The sequence below is a fragment of the Lepus europaeus genome, chromosome 18 (assembly GCF_033115175.1).
Source record: "Lepus europaeus isolate LE1 chromosome 18, mLepTim1.pri, whole genome shotgun sequence".
Classification (NCBI taxonomy): Eukaryota; Metazoa; Chordata; class Mammalia; order Lagomorpha; family Leporidae; genus Lepus; species Lepus europaeus.
Genome location: NC_084844.1, coordinates 25,284,342 through 25,302,778, shown reverse-complemented (window position 1 = coordinate 25,302,778; position 18,437 = coordinate 25,284,342). Strand labels below are relative to the sequence as shown.

General features: G+C 56.8%; 1 protein-coding gene across 2 annotated transcripts; it reads left to right on the top strand.

Moving 5' to 3' along the window:
* The first annotated feature begins 5,531 nt into the window (after window positions 1–5,531).
* On the top strand, window positions 5,532–14,962 carry PHB1 (prohibitin 1). 2 transcript variants are annotated; one of them, XM_062216396.1, is made up of 7 exons: window positions 5,532–5,600; window positions 7,268–7,382; window positions 9,233–9,394; window positions 11,003–11,145; window positions 11,267–11,383; window positions 13,272–13,367; window positions 14,611–14,962. In XM_062216396.1, the coding sequence occupies exons 2-7, from the start codon at window positions 7,295–7,297 to the stop codon at window positions 14,821–14,823; spliced, it is 819 nt and encodes a 272-aa protein (XP_062072380.1). In that variant the 5' UTR covers window positions 5,532–5,600; window positions 7,268–7,294; the 3' UTR covers window positions 14,824–14,962. The 2 variants fall into 2 exon arrangements, with proteins under 2 accessions (XP_062072380.1, XP_062072381.1); XM_062216397.1 differs by having other exon boundaries at window positions 5,600–5,688.
* Window positions 14,963–18,437: the final 3,475 nt, after the last annotated feature.

Below are 18,437 nucleotides of genomic sequence, written 5' to 3'. Positions count from 1 at the left end.
TGGGAAGGCAGCAGAAGGTGTCCCCAGTACTTGGGCCCCTGCCACCCACATGGGAGACCCAGATGGAGTTCCTGGCTTTTGCCTCCAGCCTGGCCCAGCCCCAGCTATCGTGGGCATTTGGGAAGTGAACCAACAGATGGGAGATCTCTCTCGCTCTCGCTCTCTCTCTGTGCGTGCGTGTGCGTGTGTCTATGTGCATGTGTCACTCTGCCTTTCAAATAAATAAATAAACCTTTTTAAAAAAATCTTAAAAGCATCGTGTAGGGCGATCTGCCTGGGTTCTTCCCTGGGGAGTTCCAGTGTCAGCACCTGCAGACTTTTCCCCTGGGCTAGCAGGTTTCTGCACAGAGGAACAATTTGTTCTCCTGCTTCCAAACTCTCAGGGACTTCCCATGGCATAGAGGAAAGAGAAGCAACGGCAGAGGCTACAACCCCTGGCGCGCTCCTGCCCTGCACCTGGCCACCTCATGGTCCTCCAGCCCCTTCAGCGGCTCCAGCTCTGACCTGCCTCAGGGACTTTGCACTGTGGGGGAGTGACTTCCCCACGAGGTCTGGGCGGCCTTGCAGGGTCCCACGCAGAACACGGCACTACACGGGAGCTCCGTGGAGGCTGGGTCTCGGCTAAGAGCTTTGTAAGGCTCATTAGGAGGAGCTGCTGCAAAGCCATTGCCCCTCCCTTCCCTGTCACCGGGAAGGCTGTCATGTGACACTCCGCTAGCCTCCCCGGGGTCCTCTCTGTGTCACCCACGTGGCACTGGCTCCTTTACCACAGTGTGTCCTGTCACCCATGCTGCAGCCACGTGGCCCCTTTCGTCTGCATGTCGCTGTGCACAGGGGCCGCTGGGGCCGTAGCTCCGCCTACTGCTCCCTCCGGAGCCGGGGTAAACAGTGAGGAGTGAGCAGTCTGGCTGTAGGCAGGGCTCGTCACTTCCCTAGCCAAAGCTGTCCAGCCTGCTTTGCCTTGTGCACGTGCCATTCCCTGGCTCAACTGCCCCGTCTCATGCCATCGCACACTCTCCACATCTCACCTCTTTAGATCTTGCCTTAGCTACTGTCTCCTCGTAGACCAGCTTGTCCAAAATAAACTCGAGTGGGGCCAATGCTGTGGCACAGCAGGTTAAGCTGCCGCCTTCAGCACTGGCATCTCATATGAGTGCCGGTTCGAGTCCCAGCAGCACCACTTCCAATCCAGCTCCCTGGAAAGAGTAGAAGATGGCCCAAGTGCTTAGGCCCCTGCAGCCACGTGGAAGACCTGGAAGAAGCTCCTGGCTCCTGGCTTCTGACTGGCCCAGCTCTGGTTGTTGCAGCCATTTGGGGAGTGAATCAGCAGATGGAAGACCTCTCTCTCTCTCTCTCCCTCTCTCTCTCTCTCTCTCTCTCTCTCTGCCTCTGCTTCTCTCTCTTTGTCTCTGCCTCTCAAGTAAAATAAATAAATCTTTAAAAAAATAAAATAAACTCTTGTGACAGACACTGCTGGCTGCAAGTCCAACATCCGTTCTCCCTTCCACTCCTGTCTCCCTTGCTAACAAGAACCTCTATTTTGATTTGCAAGGGTATTTAGGCAGCCATCTCAGCCCCTCCCCAGCCCCGCAGTGGCCTCTTGATTTGCTGAGTCCTGACACAGCCTAGAGGCTGGCACAGAAACGGGCAGGTGACACAAGTCTGCCCAGTAACACTGCAAAGGCTGACTTCTCGGTTACTGCAATAAAATACACAAGGCGAATAAATTTATAAAGAGAACAGGCTCGGGCCGGCCTGTGGTGCAGTGCGTTAATGCCCTGGCCTGAAGCGCCGGCATCCCATATGGGCACTAGTTCAAGACCTGGCTGCTCCACTTCCAGTCCAACTCTCTGCTGTGGCCTGGGAAAGCAGCGGAGGATGGCCCAAGTCATTGGGCTCCTGGCCTCGGATTGGCCCAGCTGCAGCTGTTGCAGCCATTTGGGGCGTGAACCAGCAGATGGAAGATTCTTCTTTCTCTCTCTCTCTCTCTCTCTCTTTCCGTCTCTCTGCTTCTGCCTCTTTGTAACTTTGCCTTTCAAATAAATAAATAAATATTTTTTTAAAAAAAGAAAAAAGAGAACAGGCTGAGGCAGCCCCCAGTTTGGGGCAGGGGGAGGGTCAGGTCCAAGATCAGGTGGCTCACTGATGTGGTGTCTGGCGAGGGCAGTGGTGGAACACGTGTGCGGGACAGGCTGTGCGGTGACCCAGGAGGCTGGGTGAGCCCAAGCTCCGGCTTCTGTGGCAGCCCTCTTGGGAGAACTGCCTTCCCACGGACCCGGGACCTCAGACGGGGCCCCCGCTCTAAGCGCCACGTGGAGATTCAGTCTCCATGCTCTTCAGACCATTAACTTGTGACTTCGGGGTCCGGAGCCACATCTGCTCAAACCACAGCAGGAGATGTCTGGCAAGCACTTCTGGGAAACTTCATTTCGATAAAGGGATCCAAGAACGTGACATGCCCCTGTTCCCGCTTCCCGCCCTTGGTTGCTATCAGGCTCTTAGTGACCCCCAAAGGCCCAACTGTTAATGGCCTGGTTCCCAAAGTCCGACGTTCATGGTCCTGAGGGTGGGAGCTTCGGCAAATTCTGGGTTTGTTCTGGGTGGAGGGGAGTTGGGCAGGCTTCAGGAAATGATCAGACAGGATTGGCTTTTTAGGGTGGGGCCCCCATGAGCAAATCATGGCGGCTCTGAAAGTAGGAACACGGACAGACACGAGCGCCCTCCCGCCCTGTGGTGCTCTCTGCCACCTCGGGACCCTGCCCGAAGTCTTCCCTAGGAACTGACCCGAGGGAGGGGCCTCCCGGCCTTGGCCTGTGAGCGCAGGGAGCCCGCCTCCCTCCCTGACGGCCTCCCGAGGAGTGAGGCATCTCACCAGAGGGATGAACAGCCAGGAACACGGGCCCTTCCACAGCCATCTCGTGACCTTGGGGGACAAACGCCAACCGCTGAAGGTGGCAGAGCTGAGATGGCAGGCCCTGGCACCCGCGCCGAGCTCAGTGAGCCGCTGAGCGAGCCCTCCCCGGGACCCTTATTCTGTGCATTTCCTCTCCGTTCAAGCCAGCGCAGTTCACTTTCCTGTTAACTGGCCCCCAAAATCTCTCCCACTGATTTTCATTCTCTGTTTGCTTACTCCCTTCCTGAAACGAGCGAAGTTCCATTTAAGTTTTTTCTTTACTCGAGTGTTTGGTCTGCATACCACATTCCCCCGTGCCAGGGTATTACCCCTGAGAACAGGGTCCCCCGCTGTCTTCTTCATCGTCACACCCCCAGTATCTATAGCACTGTCTCGGACCTGACAGACCTTCAATTTTTTTTTTTTTTTTTTAATTTACCACCCCTACCACTTTGGCATTGATGTAGGGAGTAGAATCAACCTTTTGAAAACGCAGGTCACTCCTTCTCCTTCCCACAGCTTAGAAAAGTACAGGCTAGGGTGTCAGACATGCTGCCAGTCATCAGCTGTGGTACAAGCTAGTCATTTGACTTCTCTGAATCTCCATTTCCAAAATGGAGCTATGGAAATGGGCTTAAAAAGATTATGTGTTCCAGAAGCCACCGGGTGCTCAGAAGGCGCTGCAAGATAGCCCTGTTCTTATCCCAACTGGCACACCTGCCTTGGGAGAGAGGCTGCAGGGGAACACACCCTACGTAGCAATGGCTCGGACTCACTCCTAAAGCTGAAGCCCCAAGACTGCTCTCTCCCTAGTCTTTGCCTCAGCCCAGTTAAATTATTCTCCCAAACCTTCCTCATTTTCTGTACCCTCCATCCTCCCCACCTCTCCACCTGCAACTAGCTCAGATTCAAACCTCCTGGATTTTCCTGTTGCCTTTGCTGCCCAGGACACAGTGTGGCAGGAATACAGGGGTTAGACCCCAAAGACCTATGTTCAAGACAGCCTGCGTCTGAGTAGGTGAGTGACCGTGAGTGAGTCACTAAATCCCTGAATCTCAACTTCCTCGTCCCCAAAACAGGGATAATGGGTTGTAATGATGCTCAAGTGAGATGCTATGGATTTGAAAATTATAATCCATTGTACAGAAACTTTTAACATTTAATTAATGTTAAATTAATTTTACATTTAACATTAATGTTACTTTTAACATTTGAGGACATCAAGATTGAATGAGAGGCGAACACGAAGGTTCATCTTGCAGGACTCTGGAGCATCCAGCCTCATTTTTCTGGCCACAGTCTGAACAGCCACTTCACCATCCTTCATCGTTGATTCATTCAACAAACACTTCCGGAGCACCTACAGTGTGTCAGGCACTATTCCATTGACCGAGAATAGCTCAATGACGGTATCACATAAAACCCCCAGCTCTCAGACGCCTGTGGTTGGTTAGGGAGAACTCTTATCACCCAAAGAAAGTGGCCATGGATATCTCTGGCATTAGATTCTGTCGAATGGGGACAATTAGGGCAAACAGAGAGGAGAGACACACAGGGAAAGAAGTTGAAAGAATCCAATGTTAGTGGAGCCCGGAAGTGGGTCTGGTTTTGTTCAAACTAAATGTCCACACATCATTTGTGTCGAATCTCAGCTAAGAACACAAAACCTGAATCCAATCACAGGGAAACATCAGACAAACCTCAAAGGAGAAACATCCTATTTCCTTTTAATGTAATAAAAGACAAAGGAAGACTCGAGAAACGCTTCAGAATTTCAGGAAGAGACCTGAGAAATACATACAGGACTTCACGTTAGGCTGCATCTAATGTGGGAGTGCCAGAAGTTCATTATCGGATCGACTGGCAAAATTGCCATCTCAAGCAAAAGGACGTCCTTTTTAGAAAGCGCACAATCCCCTCCACAGAGCGGAAGGGGAGAAAAGGAAGGAAAACATAACACTTGATAAAGCAAATAGAGCCAGCTGCTAACAACAGGTGAATTTGAGAAAGACTACACGCGCGTTCTTTGCACTATTCTTGCACCTTTCGTGTTCACGTGGACTCTAAGCCGAGCCCCTCTGCTCACTCGTGCGTACGCGGAACGACTCCCTTCCACTCCGCTGGCCTCCGTTCTCTAGCCCAGATGGCGTCCAAGGTTCTCTCGCTCTGCTCATCAAAAAGCTCGGGATGAGGAGAACGTTTCCAGACGGGGCTTCCCGAATGAGTTGGCCCCGGGCTTCCCTCGAAGTCTCTCAGTCCACCAACTATTTCACAACTTTCTCGTTCTCCCTCCTCGGCCATAAACTTGTTTCTGTGGCACCAGCCGGGGGCCCAGTCCCTCTGACCCAGGGCTTTAGGGCTCATCTCGCAGCGCCAGCATCAGTACGGAATAGGCACGTGCTTTAATTCCCAGAAAACTGCAGCCCCCAAAAGGCTTTGCGGCAAATAGTTCCGCGATTATCGCCAAAGAGAGGAGGTTTTGCTGCACGGGCAGGCAGCTGCATGGCCTTTGGGAATTGTAGTTCATCTGCGAAAGCCGGCTGCGCTAAGGCGAGGCTGTAAACTACCCTTCCCAGAATTCACAGAGCGCGTTTCCACCAATCGAAGGCGCGGACCTTGAAGGAGGGTGGGGAGGAGGCGGGAGCGGCCCGGCGCACGCGCAGTTTGCGCGGTTGGGGAATTCATGTGGAGGTCAGAGTGGAAGCAGGTGAGAGTGGAGGGGCACGTCTGAGGTGTGTGGCTGGCCGTCTCTGCAGTCCTCATCTGCCTTCTCGTGCGCACCTTGGTCCAGCGGGGTGCGTGCTTGGGTGTGCTCTGCTGGAGAGGGGGAGGGACTGTGCCGGGGGCTCTGCAGAGTGGTGAAGGTGTCCGTGTTGGGGGTGGGGAGGAATAATCCAGAAGCTATTACAAGTAAGGGGCGCTGGCTGTCTTGGCCTCGGGGAGGGAAGACGTAAATGCATGGGGCGAGGTCAGCGTGGTCTCGGAGCTGCGGTCCGGGAGGGAGGGAGCCCTGGGACCGGAGCGAACGTGGACGCTGGGCGGGGCTGTAAAGTTCTCGCTGGAGTGGGCTGGGTCGGCCCGCCGCGCGCTCCCGCGCCGGGCAGCTGCTCAGAGCCTTTCGGCCCGGTTGGTTCTTGGGTTCTCTGGGTTCCAGAATGCGCTCTACCTCCCGCTCCCGTCGTAACAGGTTCCTCTTGAGCAGCAGTGTGGCGGGGAGTTGGGCTGGACTTTCTAGAGTTCGACCTCCAGGCCCTGCACTGAATAGCTGAGTCCTTGGGTAGCCTGTGTGCCTGTCTCCTCTCGCGGGGGGTGGGGGGAGCTGTGAGGGTTAAATCATTTCCCGTTAAGAATGTGAACTGTTACTGTAACTTTTTGTTGCCAGCGTCACCAAGGGGCACATTCTTTGAGTCACTTTTCCAACCCAGAATTTTTCCAAAACTTTTCCAAACACGAGCAGGCACATACATGGCCTCTCTCCTGCACCTATTTGTCCAGGAAATAGGAGGTGGTTTATTTTTTATTTTTTTAAGGATTTTACTTATTTATTTGAGAGAGAGTTACAGATGGAGAGAGGGAGAGACAGAGAGAGGTCTTTCATCTACTGGTTCACTCCCCAAATGGTTGCAATGGCTGGAGTTGGGTCCATATGAAGCCAGGAGCATCCTCGAGGTCTCCCGTGCAGGTGCAGGGCCTAAGCACCTGGGCCATCTTCTGCTGCTTTCCCAGGCCATAGCAGAGAGCTGGATTGGAAGAGGAGCAGCAGGGACTCGAACGAGTGCCCATATGAGATGCCGTTGCCACAGGCAGAGGCTTAGCCTACTACTCGATAGTGTGGGCCCCTTGTCCCTATTATTAAGCTGAGCGCCCCAGGGGCTGGCGCTGTTTCATAGTGGGTAAAGCCGCCGCCTGCAGTGCCGGCATCCCATGTGGGCGCCGGTTCATGTCCCGGCTGCTCCACTTCGGATCCAGCTCTCTGCTATGGCCTGGGAAAGCGGCAGAAGATGGCCCAGGTGCTTAGGCCCTGCACCTGCACGGGAGACCTGGAGGATGCTCCTGGCTCCTGGCTTTGGATCAGCGGAAGCTCTCTTTCTCTCTGTGCCTCTGCCTCTCTGTAAATCTGCCTTTCAAATAAATAAATAAATCTTTAAAAAAAAAAAAAAAAGAACTGAGTGCCCCAGACTCTTTGAAGTGACCGAAAAAGAAAAAGGACACCGAGAAAGTAGCAGAAGGCTCGCAGCCGCGCTTTGCGACGCGTCGAGTGTCATCTCTTGGGGCCTTCAGTGGAGGTTGTGAGGGAAAAGAGGGGCCAGCTGGAGGAGTGAATGTGCCTTGGAGAGGCATTGGCTCACTTTGGTTTACTTTTACCTCCCTTAGGTGTGAGTGGGTCCAGCAGAAGGAAACATGGCTGCCAAAGTGTTTGAGTCCATTGGCAAGTTCGGCCTGGCCTTAGCCGTCGCGGGAGGCGTGGTGAACTCTGCCTTATATAACGGTGAGGCTCGAGGGCAGTGGGTCACTCCCTTCACTAGAAGATGCGGGTTGGCGTGCGCAGCCCATGGGACGCTCTTGACGGATGCTGCCGTGTGACTGTGTTGGAGGCCGGGAGGCCTCAGCTGCCATCCCACCCTGTGTGGTGGTGTTGCTGGGGGGTGCCACTGTCCTTTTAGGGTCTCTCAGCCTTCCTGCGAAAGGGGCCTCCCCGCCCTGTAGCTGGCTGGGGGTCTGCAGGGGTCTCGTGCCCGTGGAGTGACGTTGTGTCAGCAGATGCTGCAGCAGGTGCCGGGATGTCCCCACGAGCCGTCCCTGCTGTCTGAGCAGCAGCTTGTGCGCTGTGGAGGTTGGGTGCTTCCAGAGAAGATCGGTTTTTCTTTTCTTTGTAAAATTTATTCAAGAGGGCCGGCGCCGCGGCTCACTAGGCTAATCCTCCGCCTTGCGGCGCCGGCACACCGGGTTCTAGTCCCGGTCAGGGCACCGATCCTGTCCCGGTTGCCCCTCTTCCAGGCCAGCTCTCTGCTGTGGCCAGGGAGTGCAGTGGAGGATGGCCCAAGTGCTTGGGCCCTGCACCCCATGGGAGACCAGGAGAAGCACCTGGCTCCTGCCATTGGATCAGCGCGGTGCGCCGGCCGCAGCGTGCTACCGCGGCGGCCATTGGAGGGTGAACCAACGGCAAAAGGAAGACCTTTCTCTCTGTCTCTCTCTCACTGTGCACTCTGCCTGTCAAAAATAAAAAAAAATAAAAAAAATAAATTTATTCAAGAGGCAGAGGGAGAGACACAGCCAGCCAGCCAGCCAGCGCTCCATCTGGTGGTTCACTCCACGAATATCTGTAGTGACTGGGACCAGGCCAGGCCAAAGCCAGGAGCAGGAACTCAGTGCAGGGCTCCTACACGGGTGATGGGGCCCAGCCACCCGAGCCATCCTCTGCTGTCTCCCAGGGTCTGCACCGCCGGCAGGCTGGAATGGGGAGCCAGAGCTGGGTGTCGGACCGGGTCGTCTTTGCTGTTGTTAACTGCTAGGCCCAGTGCCCATCCCCAGGAAGTAACCTCTTTGCACACTCAGCTTTGCACGGTGCGGCAGGGGGCTAAGATGCCTTTCCTTCCACCCTGCTGTGTGGCCTTAGGGAGGTGGCTGCTCCCTCTACACCCCAGCTTCTCGTTTGTCAAGCGGTAGGCTTGAACTAGTTTCTAAGACCTTGCCTGCCTCTGACTTTCGGTAATCTCACCACGGCCGAGCAGCAGTCCGGTGCCCCGGTGGTGTGTGACTGACAGGAGGAGGCGGGGTGTGTGGACCAGAGGAGCAGGGACAGACGGCGCCTGGCGGGGAGGGCCTGCGTGTCTGGTGGCGTGATCCTCTGGGCTGCACCTGCGCAGCGGCCCCGTGGTTGCTGCCGCTGAGTGTTCCCCGTGCGGCCGCAGGACGGCCCCGTAACCCCTTGGAACTTCGGAGAATGTGCTGGGAGAGAGAAAAGGCAGCGCCTTGGGAGTCGCAGTGTCTCCCGCAGGGTTGGCGCTGCGTCTGCGAGCCAGAGCCAGGATGGGTGCCAACAGTGAGGACCGCGATTCCTGGCGAGTGTGGCGGGAGGTTGGAGTGGGCTGGGTCCTCAGAAAATCCGGGCTAGGCCTTTGAGGGAGAAAGGCTGCTGAGGCACGCGGTCTCCTGGGGGAGACTTGAGCGGCAGGAAGTGATTGTTTTGTAGCTGTTGAGAGGCCTCTACAGACAAGGAGTTCAGGAATATGGCGCACAAGAGGGGAGACTTAAATGTACAGCGTCAGCGATCTCCCGCAGACGGGACCCCTCGGGTGGGGGTGAGCTGCTTTCTAACCTGCCTGCCTTCCTTCCCAGTGGACGCTGGGCACAGAGCTGTCATCTTTGACCGGTTCCGAGGCGTGCAGGACATGGTGGTGGGGGAAGGGACCCACTTCCTCATACCGTGGGTGCAGAAGCCAATTATCTTCGACTGCCGCTCACGACCGCGGAACGTGCCGGTCATCACCGGTAGCAAAGGTGAGTGCTGCCCGGAGGTGGATCGGGCCCACGGGATGGGTGCTGTGCTCATGTGCCAGCTCCAGCAGCAGCTGTGGCAGCTGGGATTACCAAGGAGGTTGGACTTCATAGCGCTTCGTGTGGCTTCGTGGAGAGAAATGTACGCTAGTGGTGCACATGTAGCCGGCAGTGCAAATGCAGGCAAACAGAGGTCTCTCCAGAACTGCGCAAGGATCTGATTTTTTTTTTTTTTTTTAAGATTTATTTATTTTATTTGAAAGGCAGAATTACAGGGAGAGAGGGAGAAAATATCTTCCATCCGCCGGTTCACTCCCCAGATGGCCACAGTGGCCGGAGCTGAGCCGATCTGAAGCCAGGAGCCTCTGCCAGGTCCCCCACATGGGTGCAGGGGCTCTCTAATGCCACTTTCCTAGGCAGAGCAACCAGGACTCGAACTGGCGCCCACATGGGATGCTTCGCTGCAGGCTGCAGCTTTGCCCACTGCGCCGCAGCACCGGCCCCAGGGATCTGATTTTAAAGAAATCCCAGTGTGCCGTTCGCTCCGATCGCCCTTCCCATCAGCTATCGTGAAAACCGCGCTCCAGCCTCACTTCTGCTTCAGCTCTAGCCGTGCGAGCCTCACGCTGCTGCCCTACAGGCTGAGGCCGCGGCCCGAGGGCAGGCTTCTGGCCTCTGAGACGCTCCAGTGAGCTTCCAGTCCAAGCCTAGAGTGAATTTCCATCACCTGTCTCCCTCCCACCTGCAAAGGTGCACCCGGCAGGCAGGCAGTACTGTGGCGGCCCCGCCTGGAGCCGCGTGGCTGGCTGAGAGAGAGGTCCCGCAGATGCTAGCGTGTTGTCTCTGCCACTCGCGGGGCCCTCAGTGCCGTTCCCTAGCAAATGTGGGCTTCCTGTACCTGTGCCAGGCCTTGTGCTGGGGCGGGCGGAGGCCGGTGAGAGATGACTAAAACAGGAGCCTTCGGGAGCTCTGTGTAGCTCGGGAGATAGCCATGTGAACAAGCAATTATGTCGAGGCTGGAGGATGAGGGCCAAGGTCATGGGGAGTGTGGGGAGCAGGGAGAGAGCGGCTGACTCCCACAGGCGCTGGAAGGCTCCTGCGAGGAAGCGCCGCGTGCCAGGACTGGAAGACACAGAGGAGGAGGGCGGCCGCCGGGTAGATCTGTTCTGCAGCTCTGGCTCTGGCTGGCCTGCTGCAAAGGCAAATGCAAGGTTGGGGAGGGGCGGGGATGGGGGTAGAGAAACGGAGAATGTCACTTAAGGCCTACTTCTCGACGGCCTACTGCTTTAGGATTTCTTGCCCCCGTGAGGCCAGCTCCTCACTCAGTCATGTGCGCTGGGCTGTGGGGAGGCTTCACCCTAGCCTCCCTCGCTGTGGCCTTGAAACTTCCAGTGCTCAGACCAATGTCGCGTGTCCTCTGTTGGACACAGCATCTGAATCTGAGGTATCAGAGGACATTTGTGACATCCCGAGCAGCGCCTGGCTGCGTGGTGCTGTGTTGGCATCACACAGCTGCTGATAAGTGGGAGAGAGTTGACGGCAGGAGAGATGATGAAAAGCCGCTGGCTTCCCTGCAGCCGTTTCTCACGCCGGTGTCCGTCCCCCGCTAAGATTTACAGAACGTCAACATCACGCTGCGCATCCTCTTCCGGCCGGTGGCCAGCCAGCTGCCGCGCATCTTCACCAGCATCGGGGAGGACTATGACGAGCGCGTGCTGCCGTCCATCACCACCGAGATCCTCAAGTCCGTGGTGGTGAGTGAGCGGGCGCCCTCCACCCCGAGCCCCTGGCTCGACCCACAGCTGTCAACATCCCAGCCCCTCTTCCACCTCCTCCCTAACCCGACCGGCTCTGTGCGCCTCCCTTTGAAACCAGGCGCGGTTTGATGCGGGCGAACTCATCACGCAGAGAGAGCTGGTCTCCAGGCAGGTGAGCGACGACCTCACCGAGCGCGCAGCCACCTTCGGCCTCATCTTGGATGACGTGTCCTTGGTAAGAGCGGAGGGAGCGGGAGGGCGAGAGGGGGCCACGGTTCGTGCCCAGGCGCTGGCTCTGGTTCCCAGCAGACGCCATGGGTGCTGCCTTAGAGGTCCCTGGGGGTGAGGCTTGGAAGCAGGGGCTCCCCTTGACTGTGGGTCAGTCTCCTTGGGGTTGTCTTCTGCTGGGGGCTCTTTGTCCTCCCTCTGCCATATACACGTGTCTTACACTCTCTGCTGCCCCCCAGGGGGTCCCCAGTCACCAAACAGCATTGCCACAGCTCTCCAGAAAGCGATGTCTCATGAAACCCAGCAGGCACGGGAAGAAACTGCCTGCTAGCGAGACCAGGGCACTGTGTGGTCATTCTTCTCCCTCGCGCAGACCTCCCAGGCAGAGCCCGCAAACCGTGATAGGGTGTAAACGAGCGGCCCCTTCCCCAAGGCCTGCTGTGGAGGGCAAGGGACAGCTCCGAGGCATGAGCTGGCCTCCTGAGACGTACAGTCTGTGTGTGGCACTGATGTCAGAACTCAGGCTGCAAGTCGTAGGGGCAGGGCCAGCAGGGCTGGGGGATGGGGTCGTGTTCCTAGATTCCCCGGGAAAGATCATGTGGGGTGATGTATTCGGATGGTGGGGTAGTGTTTTCCTGTTCAGGGATAGACCCTCCATCCCCCTTGGCATCTGTGCAGCTATGTAAACAAGACGCCCACCACTGGATGGAAGCGGAAGGGCCTGCGGGCTCCCCCTACTGGCAGGATGCCAGGCTGCAGCCCTGGCTGCTTCCACCAGAGCTGACCCTCAGGCTCTTTCCGCTTGCTCACATGAACCCGGACACTTAGGCCATGAGCAGACGCCAAGTCGAGACCCCCACGTGCTGCATTCGGGGGAAATGTGGGCTGACCACAAGAAATCCTAGCTGAGAGGTGTGAGAGGAAAATGAGGTTTCCTGGGGAATTGGCTGCCTTGGCTGGCCCCTTTAGCAGGAAATCATGTTCCTTAATCATGCACTTCACTTGTCACTTCTCAGGATCATGTTTTCTCACCCAGCTGTTGAACGGGACTCAGAGCAGGTGCAGTTTAAAAGTCAGGGCTCCACATGCTGGAAGAGGGCCCTGGATTTACTGTCCTGGAGAAGTTGGGGGCAGCTTCTACTTTTTAAAAACAGCAAAGGTTGGGAGGGTAGAAGAGGGAATGAAACAAATAGAATCTGATCCCCAAACCAGTGCCCCCAACACCGCCCTTCGTCTCTTCCTTGGGTGACGTCAGTCGCTCACAGCTGCATGTTGGGAGCTCAGCTCTGTTCCCGTTGGGTGCTGTCTTCATTTTTCCTGTGATTACGGAAGGCCGAGGATAGTCGGGCTCCCCCTCTCCGCCCCACCAATGGCCTTCTCTGCCTGCTCTTTTAAACCCTCTGCCAGAACCCCTGGCTCTTTGGGCACGGCAGGGTTTGCGCCCCACCTCCTCCCATCCTGCTCCTGTCGGGAGGCACCATGAGAGAGGCGGACTGGGTAATGCATAAACAGCGCTGGCTCCTGATTGCTGGGAACTGGCCGTGTCCCCAGCTCTCAGGGCTCGGCTTTCCATCTGGCCTCCCTCCGGCCTCTGATCCAGGCATCAAAGGATCTGGGAAGGGTGGGGGTGGGGGGCTCCTAGAACCTTGAGGCTCCCTCCGGGAGGTGGTCAGTGGATGGAGCTGTCCTCGAGTGTCCCTGGGTCCTGGCCAAAGCTCCAGGTGCCATTTCCCTCCATGAGGTCGATGTGCGGGCAGCTGAGGGTTCTGGGGCACAGACTGCACTTGGACAAGGACGTGGCGGTGGAAGCGTGTTCTGGTCTTTTCCTTCCAGGCCTCCCAGCAGCGCTGCCTAAGCAATTACACCGCCTCATCTTGTGCTTGTGCTCCCCTTAGACGCATCTGACCTTCGGGAAGGAGTTCACGGAGGCAGTGGAAGCCAAACAGGTGGCCCAGCAGGAAGCGGAGAGGGCCAGATTCGTGGTGGAGAAGGTGAGTGTTCCATCAGATGGCAGGGGCCGCTCTGCTCCCGTTCTCCTGCGCTCCGCTTCCCAGTTGTTGGGTGGCCTGGAGATTCATCATCTGTCATCTCCTTCCGGGATCATCGGGAGGGGATTGGAGGGACCCAGCGCCTGCAATTGGTTCCAGAGGCTTTGGGGTGAGTCAGGGGCAGGTGAAGTTGTGTTCCTGAATCACAGGAGGATTTTTTCTTTTACTTCCCAAAGATCAAAACCACTCCTCCGAGTCACAGTGTTTCTCTGGGAGTATTTTCAGCCTCGCTGAGAAGGCGTTGTTAGCCGTGGCTGCGTAGTGAGAGCTGACAGCAGAAGAAAGATCAAACATTGCACCAGATGTGCTATCAGCGCTGGGTTTTTCCCAGCGCTAAGTCCATCCAGATGTCTGGGAGAGCAGCGGGACCCGGTGCATTTGCATAGCAGCCTTACGGGGTGGTGTGTTCCTTGCTGTCCTCCCTACCACCTGTGTTGCTGACCCTGGAGCCCTGCCCCAGTCCCTGGAATCCAGGTGTAAAGGGATGGGTTTCCTTTGCGAGACAGACACTTGGTGAGGGCAGGGCCTTGTTTTGCTTCGGTCCAGCCGTGCCGCCAGTGCCGGTTCCGCTTCCGGCGCGGGCCCAGGGCCCAGGGGTGCTTGCACACAGGAGAGGTTTCCTGAGCGAACCCGCAGAGCCCTGCACTTTCAGAATTGGGTGATGGTGTTCGAGCCTTATTGCTGTGTCCTCCCGCACCCTGAAGGTGGCGCTCTGCAGATAGAGGTCCTCGCTGTTGATCCAGGGTGAGGCGAGGACACCGCGTTCTGAGCGCCTGGGCACCTGGGCTCCGTCAGTCACGGGCACGTGCTGCTCTGCTGGCTGGGTGGAAGTCATCTTGACTTGGGAGCCGAGGGGGAGGTGTGTCTGAGGACGGATGGAATCCACTTTCCTTCTCTCCTGGGGTCCTCCTGGCTCAGAGAGGACTAGCCTGCTGGTTGGTATTGGTGAGAACCCTGGATAAGACAGAGGTCTGTACTGCCAGCGGAAGTGGTGGGAAGTGGGCGTCGCAGGGAAGAGGAGAAATGGGTGCACGGTGCGCGCCATTGACCTCGTAGGAGGGGGAGGCAAATTCTCAGAGCTCCTCCAGGAGCCAGCCGGGGCTTCGGCCTGCTCCTCTTGAGGCTGTAGCCTGACCCCCCGGTGCCCCAAGGTTGCGCCTCAGCCCCTCTCCACCTCCACCTCCAGGCCGAGCAGCAGAAGAAGGCGGCCATCATCTCTGCCGAAGGCGACTCCAAGGCTGCCGAGCTGATCGCCAACTCGCTGGCCACGGCGGGCGACGGCCTGATCGAGCTGCGCAAGCTGGAGGCGGCGGAGGACATCGCGTACCAGCTCTCGCGCTCCCGGAACATCACCTACCTGCCGGCCGGGCAGTCGGTGCTCCTGCAGCTGCCCCAGTGAGGCCCGCCCCGCCTGCAGAGGCGCAGCCCCGGCCATTCTGAACACTCAGCCTTCCTCCCGCCCCACCCCAGAAATCACTGTGAAACTTCCCGATTGGCGTAAAGTGGAGGGAATAAAGGTAGAATCAGATTTCTGATTACTCCGTCACGTGAAGCTGTCTCGTAGTTCTCCGTCCATTGACTTTTTCCTGCCTCCCTACCAAATATTGCCACGTGCCTGCACAGACCAGCTCGGGGTCCCACTCTGGCGCCTACAGGAGCTCCGGCTCAGGCCCTGGCAGTGGGCAGAAGAAAGGCAGGGCAGGGTGCATGCAGGACTGGGGACCAGAGCTCTCAGCTTGAGCACGTGTGGCCCGTGCCCTGCCACTTAGTGCAGGGGGAGGACGTGGCGCGCAGCAGCATGGACAAGGTGGGCCCCACTTGTCCAGCAGTTCCCCTGTGGATACAGCTGGAGACGTGCGGGGAGGATCGGAGAGGAAGCGGGCTGTCTCTGGCCATAAGGCTGATTCCCTTTAACTGTGGCCCGCGGAAGCAGGTGTGTGCTAACAGGGCACGGACTGAGGACTCTTCCCCTGTGGAGGTGGGTGGGTCTGATGGTGCTGTCCCCCCAGGGTCCTAAAGCCGGGGTGGACTTGGAGAGAGAGCGCCGAAGCCTGGAGCGAGATGTGAGGCCTGCTGAAGACTTCCTCTCCGCCCCCCATGTCTCCAATGCCCCGTGGAATAGTCCAGCTTGAAGGATTGCATCCTGCCGGCCCTGAGCATGCTTGCCAAAGACGTGCGCGCTGTGCAGGGAACAGCCACGGGAAGGAGACAAGTGTGTGGCCGCTGCTGTCAGTAAAGGACTCCCAGTCCGCCCCGCTCCGTGCCCCGGCTTCCTCTTGTTTGTGGGGGCTGTGATAAGGACAGAGCATCCTGGCCCTCAGGGAGGGGTCTCCAGCAAGGCAGCAGACACCCTGCGCCAGCTGCGGCTCATTCCCCAGCCTGAGATGAACCGGGCGTGAGCGCGCGGAGGACCATAGACTGCTGTGTGCCACTGCTCACTGGGAGTTGGACACCCGCGCGCTATCAGCAATGGTTCAGGGTGAGCAGAGGGGAGCAGGGACACGAACCCGTGTATTCACGACCCCTCACTGCTCTCCCCAACTTGATCTTCCTCCATGTAAGGTGGCCTAGGTGAGGGTTTGTATTGCTTACTCTGCTTTGCTTTGACTGACACGGAGTTGGAGGTGCGTTGGATGCTGGGGAGGAAGGCAGACCTATCACTGAGAAATGTCCCAGGTACGTGCCCCACTGCACATCCTCGTAGGGAGAAAGAAGCAACTTGGTGAGCACGGACACCAGCTGCTGTGGCCTCTGCTCTCTGATTAACCCCTGGGTTCACCACCTGGCCACGGAGGGTGGGCCGCACTCTGACCTGGATTCCGCATTTCCTCCCCCAGAGTGTCGGCCAGCCGTCAGCTGGGAAAACGGGACCTGACACATAGGTGGGAGTGGGATCAAGTTCTCCCAATCCCTACACCCCACAGCCCGCCCAGGGCCTCTCAGGGCTCTGGCCCCTTTCCATCCTCCCGGGAGCAGACAGCGGGGGTGGGCTCCCAGCCCTCCGCTGAACCCCTCGGACCCTGCCTCCGGCTCCACCCCCTCCTCCTCCCCAGCTCCATGTCTCTCTGGCTTCAGGACACGGCTTCCCACTCTGGGTCTTTGCTGTAAGAGCGGGGAGGCTGCGAATGATGAGGTGCCTGGATTCAAAGCGCCTTAAAGACAGAAACAGAAAGAGCTCGATTCCTAAATAAGTTCCAGACCAGCTTCCAGGCTGCAGCCTCCCTCTTCCTGCTGTTTATTGCTTTGGACACCCTTTGGAGGAGGCGGGGGGCTCCGCTCTCTCCCCCAGGCCCTTTTTAAAACAGCAGTTGTGTTTCCTGCATTTGGCAAGAGATTGGGTTTCATACTCCAGGTGTCTGTAGGAGAGCCCTGAGCTGAAAAGCGGCTGCTCACAGCTCCTGGTGCCTTCTGCCCCCAGGTCAGCGCCGGGCGGGCTTCCTGCTGGCGGTGCCATCACTCTCCCTGTCACAGTGGCAAATGAAGTGTAGACTTGTTTATCGCTTGTAGTTTGGAGAGTGAAGGACATACGACCCAATAATTAAAATTTTTAACTTGGGGAAAAAAAATAACACAGATTACTGCATGATGGGGAATGTAGTGTTTGTGTGTCGAATCTAGACGGTTTTTCAGTGATAAAGTTTAATGTGCAGACATACTGTAGTTGAAGTCTGATAATAGTCACCGGTGTTACGAATATTCTATCAACAGTTCTGTATTTTCAGGTGAATTGAGAATGAGGCCAATAAACAAGTTAAAAGTAACCAGTCCCAGAGGGGAGTCCAGTTCTCCATTCATGGCAATCATGGTTCTGGGATAGATTTCTGATTTTTCAAATATCAGAAAACGATACTAGCATCCCATATGGATGCTGGTTCACATCCTGGCTGCTCCACTTTTGATCCAGCTCCCTACTGAAGGCCTGGAAATAGCAGCGTAAGATGGCACAGTTACGTGAGCCATCATCTCCCTCCCAGGGTGCACATTGGCAGGAAGCTGCTTTACAAGCGGAGATGGGATTTCGTCCTGGGCACTCGGGCAGGCTTCCCCAATGGCGACTTCACTGCCATGCCACTTTGTAGCCCCTGGTGGGGGTCTCCCTGACCCCAGCCTCCCAGTGTGTGCTTACTGCTTTTATCCTCTGTGTGATTGACATTTTTAGATTCCACATAGAAGGTAGAGCAGGCAGTATGTTGTGCCTGGCTTATTTTACTTAGCATAAGACCCTCTGGTTACATCCATATTGCAAATGACAAATTTTCTTCTTTTGAGCCTGTGCAGTGTGCCATTGTGAGTATTCCGTTTTCTTTATCAGCTCACCCAGTCATTGGCATTTACGAGGCTTTTCTGTCTTGCCTATTGTGAATGATGGCGAAATGCACCTGAGAGTGCACCTGTCCCTTTGACACCAGTTTCAATTCCTTTGCTGTGGAAGCAGCGGGAGTGGAATTGCGGGGTCACATGGTCATTCTGTTTCTGCTGTGGTTGAGAAGACTCCGTGGGAGTTTACCTTCCTGCCCCACCAACAGTATACGAGACAGCCCCCTGCATCCTCTCGAGCGTTTTTTGTTTTGGCTTTTCGCTAATTGTGCAGTGTGAGGGTGCACAGAGTGTGCCGTGAGAGCACACTGTGCAGTTTAAGAGGGCAGTGGGTGGGCACTGCACACAATGCACCCTGTACACACTGTGCACACTGCGTATCGCCCTCACGGCACCCAGTGGGCGTGGACGCTGTGCAGTTCATGCACCGTGCACCCTGAGAGCCCTGCACACCATACGCAATGCTCAGTGCATCCAGCGAGGGCAGTGCGTGCATTGCGTCAAGAGGACACGATGTGGGAAGCGAGTGCTGTGCCCAGTGAGTCAGTGGCATGCAGGGCACCCAGTGAAGGTAGTGATCGCACAGTATGCAGTGTGTGAAGTGAGTGCTGTGCCCAGTGACTCCAGTGCAGTGCATGCAGTGGGTATGGTGCACCCAGTGAGTGCAAAAACTGCAGTGAGTACAGTGCCAGCGCC

What these genes read in the sequence shown, in the direction of transcription:
- PHB1 (XM_062216396.1), top strand. Translation starts at nt 7,295, where the DNA reads ATGGCTGCCAAAGTGTTTGAGTCCATTGGCAAGTTCGGCCTGGCCTTA. An exon ending in GAACTCTGCCTTATATAACG is followed by an intron (nt 7,383 to 9,232) that starts GTGAGGCTCGAG and finishes CTTCCTTCCCAG; the next exon opens with TGGACGCTGGGCACAGAGCT. An exon ending in CCAGATTCGTGGTGGAGAAG is followed by an intron (nt 13,368 to 14,610) that starts GTGAGTGTTCCA and finishes CTCCACCTCCAG; the next exon opens with GCCGAGCAGCAGAAGAAGGC.